Source organism: Platalea leucorodia, assembly GCF_965183815.1.
Source record: "Platalea leucorodia genome assembly, chromosome: 11".
Lineage (NCBI taxonomy): Eukaryota > Metazoa > Chordata > Aves > Pelecaniformes > Threskiornithidae > Platalea > Platalea leucorodia.
Window position 1 is genome coordinate 8,333,919 of NC_138833.1, and position 6,000 is coordinate 8,339,918.

Genomic DNA, 6,000 nt, shown 5'->3' on the forward strand with positions numbered 1-6,000 from the left:
GCTTCCCAGCATCCACCTATCAACCAGGTTCAAGTTTCCCGATCTTGTCATGCAGAATCGTTAATTTAACAAATTCACCGCTGCCAGCTCAAACGAGCGTTGAAGTCAAAAGCTCTCAGGTGAACCCGAACCCGTCAGCACCGAAGAAGCAAGAAGGGCCGCCGCCAGCTGCCTGTTGAGAGCGGAAGGGGGATACTGCGTTGCTTTCTTCACGGAGACACGGATCAGCACTTGCCAGTCACGGCAGTCGGGGAAAACGCGGGGCGATAGGGACGGGGGTTGAGAAAGGCGCAAGGAGAAGAGCGAGAGAGCGCGGGCTTACAGACCTGCGGTGCGTCGGGCTCCGCGGGCGGCTCTCCCGCGCCGGCGCTGCTGCTCGGGCTCCGCTTCCCGCAGGGCTCCCCGCCCAGAAGCTCCTCCGCGGGCAGGCTGGGCAGCGGCGGCGGCGGCGGCAGCCAAGCGCCCTCGGCGACGGCGCGGCCCGGCGCCACGCACAGGTTGTAGGAGTAGGGCAAGGTGCCCTCGCAGAAGTCGGCCGGGAAGGCGGCGCCGGCCACGGAGAAGCGCTGCGCGCCCAGGCAGCGCAGCACGGCGGGCGGCCCGGCCCGGCGCACCCGCGCCAGCACGGCCAGCGCCACGCTCAGCAGGAACAGGGCGCAGAGGAGCGCCAGCGCCAGCACCAGGTAGAACTGCAGCTCCGCCGGCGAGTCCGCGCCCGCCGCCCGCTCGCTCAGCTCCGGCAGCGCCTCCTGCAAGCTCTCGGCCAGCACCACGTGCAGCGTGGCCGTGGCCGACAGCGCCGGCTGCCCGTGGTCCTTCACCACGGCCACCAGCCGCTGCTTCGCCGCGTCCCTCTCCGACACGGCCCGCGCCGTCCGCACCTCGCCGCTGTGCAGCCCCACGCGGAACAGCGCCGGCTCCGCCGCCTGCACCAGCTCGTACGACAGCCACGCGTTGCGCCCCGCGTCCGCGTCCACCGCCACCACCTTGGCCACCAGGTACCCGGCCTCGGCCGACCGCGGCACCACCTCGAACGGCGCCGGCGCCGGGGCCGCGCCCGCGCCCGCCGCTCCCGCCCCCGCCGCCGGCCACAGCACCCGCGGCGCGTTGTCGTTGCGGTCCAGCACGAAGACGCGCACCGTCACCGTCGAGCTCCGCGCCGGCGCCCCGCCGTCCTGCGCCCGCACCGCCACCGCGAACTCGCGGCACTGCTCGTAGTCGAAGGAGCGCTGCGCGTACACCGCGCCGCTCCGCGCCTCCACCGACACGTACGGCGCCGCGCCCGCGCTGCCGCCCGCCAGCCAGTAGCTCACGCGCCCGTTGGCGCCCGCGTCCGCGTCCCGCGCGCGCACGCGCAGCACCGGCGCGCCCGCCGCGTTGTTCTCCGCCACGTAGGCGCTGTAGGCGGCCTCCTCGAACACCGGCGCGTTGTCGTTCACGTCCGACACCTCCAGCACCAGCGCCGCGCCGCTGGACAGCGCCGGGCTGCCCCGGTCCCTGGCCACCACCGTCACCCGGTGCTCGGCCGCCTGCTCCCGGTCCAGCGCCATCGCCGTCACCACCTTGTACGAGCCGCCCGACGACGCCACGATCGACAGCGGCGCCTCGCCCGACAGCTCGCACGACACCTGGCCGTTCTCCCCGGAGTCCCGGTCCCGCACTTTCACCAGCGCCACCACCGTGCCGGCCGGCGCGTCCTCGGGCACCGGGCTCGACACCGACAACACCGTGATTTCGGGCGCGTTGTCGTTCACGTCCAGCACCTCCACCTCCACCTTGCAGTGCGCCACCAGACCGCCCCCGTCCCTCGCCTCCACGGCCAGGCTGAACGCTCGCGTGTCCTCGAAGTCCAGCGCCTCCTGCAGCGTGATCGTCCCGCTCTCCGCGTCCAACACGAACTTCTGAAGCACCTTGGCCGGCATTTCCCCGAAGCCGTAGGTGATGCGGGCGTTGGTGCCGGCGTCGGCGTCGGAGGCGGAGACGTTCAGCACCAGCGAGCCCGGCGGCGCGTCCTCCCGCAGGTTCGCGCGGTACCGGTCCTGCGCGAACTCGGGCGCGTTGTCGTTGGCGTCGGTGACGTTGATGCAGAGCTGGGCGGTGCCGCTCCGGGGCGGCTCGCCGCCGTCCAGCGCCGTCAGCACCAGCCGCAGGCTCTGCTCGCTCTCCCGGTCCAGCGCGCGGCGCAGCACCAGCTCCGCGAACTTGCTGCCGTCCTGGCTCTCCTTCACCTCCACCGCGAAGTACCCGTTGGCCTCCAGCTCGTAGCCCTGCAGCGAGTTGCTGCCCACGTCCGCGTCTTCCGCCATGCCCAAGGCAAACCGGGCGCCAGGAGAAGTCAACTCGTTGATCTCGAGCTGGAAATTGTCTCGCAAGAAGCGCGGTACGTTGTCGTTGATGTCCTGGATGGCCACCTCGACGTGGAACACGTTCAGCGGGTTCTGCACCAGCGCCTCGAAGCTGACGGAGCAGGACGCCGACTCGCCGCACATCTCCTCCCGGTCCAGCCTCTCGCTCACGTACAGGTTCCCGCTCTCCCCGCTCACGCCGAAGTATTGCTTCTCCGCGCTGAGCCGCAGCTTGCGTGCCGGCAGCTCCGCCGGGCTCAGCCCCAGGTCCCGCGCCAGCGGCCCCACCAGCGAGCCTCTGCCCAGCTCCTCGGGGATGGCGTAGCGGATCCGCTCCGGCGCCGCCCGGCAGCACAAGCACAGCAGCAAAGCGGGCAGCAGCACTCGCCCGCCTGCTCGCCGCCGGCTCGCCCTCTGCCTCTGCCTCTGCCTGCCCGCCATCCTCGGCAGCGCTCGCCGCGCTCCTCCCTCCTGCCGCTGCCCTCCCTCCCTGCCAGCCCCTCGCCGCAGCGAGCGCAGGGGCCGCCGGCGGGCAGCGATCTCGCCGCCGGCTCGGACGCCGCTGCTCCCCGCGCCGCGCCGCCTCTCGCCTCTGCTGCCCGTGCCGCTGCCGCTCCGGCCGGCGCCGTGCGAGCGAGCAGCCTGGGGGGCAGGACGCTGCGGCGGCTCCGGCTCCGGCTGCGGCTGCGGCTCCGGCTGCGGCTGCGGCTCGGGCTCCGGCGCCGCTCCGCGTCGGCCAACAGCGGCACCCGGAGGCGCCGCGACGCCACCGCAGCCGGCTGATGGCCGCGCTCGCAGGGGCCCGGGCTTTTCACCGGGGCTTTGCGGCTGCATCCAGCTTTGGGCTCTCTCCTTCATTCGAATCCGGAATTTCAGAGGCATTGCCTTGCTGCAACTCCACAGGCGTTGAAAAGGGAGACACGCTGTCCGGTCCTTTAGGTCGTCTCCTTGAGTCGCTGTGAGCAGGCAGAGGGAAATCTTCACGGCAGAGCAAGAAATAAAGGAACTCAGCTGCCCTTAATAAAAATCAAGAGGGAACTAGAAGAGCAAGAAATGCTATTACAGCTAGGGAAGAGTTTAAGAGCTTTTTAGCACTCTGCCAGGTATTTTGTGTTCTCCTTTGCTTCCCTGGGACAAATACCAAGGAGGAAATATTCATGACGGAGTAATCCATACGTACTCACAGACAGAAGGAAGCAAAAGTCACTTCAATCCTGTCACACCAGATCTGCAAGGGGCTTCCGTCTTCCCTCCAATCCTTCCTGCTCATGTAAGTCTCTGAGCTTTGCCCTATTGTTGCTTTTTCTTGTAGGGAGAAGAAGGATTACACTGAGAAACATATCACCCCAAAGGTAATATGTGTATCTCTATGTTAAGATAGCAGAACGACCTTTAGTATTGTGTTTCTGATTCAGAAAAGAAGTTCCCTGTTTTGCATCGCCATACTTGAGGGACAAAGCTATATCAAGTCTTTCACAGAATCATAGGTTTGGGTTGGAAGGGACCTTGAAAGATTATCTAATCCACTCCTCTGACAACAGCAGGGACATCCTTCACTAGATCAAATTGCTGAAAGCCCCGTCCAACCTGATCTTGAGCACTTTCAGTGGTGGCGTATCCACAACTTCTCTGGGAAACCTCTTCCAGTCTCTCACCACGCTCATCGTAAAACATTTCTTCTTTATGTCCAATCTAAACCTACCCCCTTTCAGTTTAAAACCATTACCCCTTGTCCTGTCACGACAGGACCTTGCACTTGGCATTTTCCAGCTTCATGAGATTCACACAGGCCCACTTCTCCAGCTTGTCAAGTTCACTCTGGATGGCAACCCTTCCCTCTAGCAAATCAACGCCACCACTCAGCTTCGTGTTGTCTGCAACCTTGCTGAGGGTGAACTCAATGCCACTGCCTATGAAGATACTAAATTGTATTGGTCCAGGTACGGTCCCTTGATGGACACCACACATAACTGGTTTCCGTCTGGACATTGAGACATTGACAATAACTCTTTGGACAAGGCCATCCAGACAGTTCCTTATCCATCTAACAGTCCACCTGTCAAACCAGGAAATATTCATGACGGAGTAATCCATACGTACTCACAGACAGAAGGAAGCAAAAGTCACTTCAATCCTGTCACACCAGATCTGCAAGGGGCTTCCGTCTTCCCTCCAATCCTTCCTGCTCATGTAAGTCTCTGAGCTTTGCCCTGCTGCTGGTTTTTCTTGTAGGGAGAAGAACGATTACACTGAGAAACATATCACCCCAAAGGTAATATGTGTATAGCTCTATGCTAAAATTGCAGAACGACCTTTAGTATTGTGTTTCTGATTCACAAAAGAAGGAACTTCATTTGTGTCTTCACACGTGAAGGGCAAAGCCATGTTGAGTCTTTCATAGAGTCATAGAATGGTTTGAGTTGGAAGGGACCTTGAAAGATCATCTAGTCCAACCCACGTACCATGGGCAGGGACATCCTTCGCTAGATCAAATTGCTCAGAGCCCCGTCCAACCTGACCTTCAGCCCTTTCAGTGGTAGCGCATCCACAACTTCTCTGGGAAACCTGGTCCAGTCTCTCACCACGCTCATCGTAAAACATTTCTTCTTTCTCTCCAATCTAAACTTAGGCCCCGGTAAAACTTCTTTCTCTGTCTTTCTCAGAAGCCCCCTTTATATATTGAAAAGCTGCAACAAGGTCTCCCCAGAGCCTTCTCTGCTCCAGGATGAAGAACCTCAACTCTCTCAGCCCTTCTTCATAACACAGACGTTCCACCGCCCTTTGACCAATTTCATAGTCCTCCTCTGGACCTACTCTAAGGGGTCCATATCTTTCTTTTCCTGTGGGCCCCAGAACTGCATGCAGTACTCCAGGTGGGCTCTCACGAAAGCGGAGTGGAGGGAGAGAACCACCAGACTGCTTGTGATGCAGCCCAGGATACGACTGGCTTTCTGGGCAGCAAGTGCACATTGCCAGCGTATGTCCCATTTGTCACCCACCAGTACTGCCAGCACTGAAAGTCCAGCCTTTCAAGGTCCCTCTAGATGCCATCCCTTCCCCCAGCAAATCAACGGCACCACTCAGCTTGGTGTTGTCCACAAGCTTGCTGAGGGTGCACTCAATCCCACTGCCTATGAAGATATTAATATTGTTGATGCAAGTACGCACCCGTGAGGGACACCACACATAACAGGTTTCCACCTGGACATTGAGCCATTGACCAGAACTCTTTGGATGCAGCCATCCAGACAGTTTCTCATCCATCTAAGAGACCATTTGTCAAATCCATATCTCTCCAACTGTGTGAACACATATGTCTATGAAAGCCTTCCCTTTTGCAGCTGTAAACCTCAAAGGTGCATACGGGAACTTACTGAGCACAATCAACTCAAATCGCATGGTACTCCACTAGGCACACAGTTCTGTTAACTATGACAAGGAAGGAAATGACCATCTCTTCTGTAATACCACTCCCCCCACATAAAGCCCCTCTCTTCTCTCCAACCCTACACAACTTGCAGGTTTGTTTCTGACCTTCTCATAAGTGGCAAAAACATACCGTCAGAGGATGATGCACTACGAGCACACCAAGAAGGGAGGTACGGTTCTCTGCTCACCAACATTCTCAGAAGAAACAGAAGGCTTCTAAAGCACA

General features: G+C 60.5%; 1 protein-coding gene across 1 annotated transcript; it reads right to left on the reverse strand.

Moving 5' to 3' along the window:
• Positions 1-115: 115 nt before the first annotated feature.
• Positions 116-2,786, reverse strand: LOC309596201 (protocadherin gamma-B5-like; the record flags this gene model as incomplete). The annotated part of the gene is made up of 3 exons (XM_082324044.1): positions 116-172; positions 327-1,028; positions 1,098-2,786. The coding sequence occupies 3 exons, from the start codon at positions 2,784-2,786 to the stop codon at positions 116-118; spliced, it is 2,448 nt and encodes an 815-aa protein (XP_082180170.1).
• Positions 2,787-6,000: the final 3,214 nt, after the last annotated feature.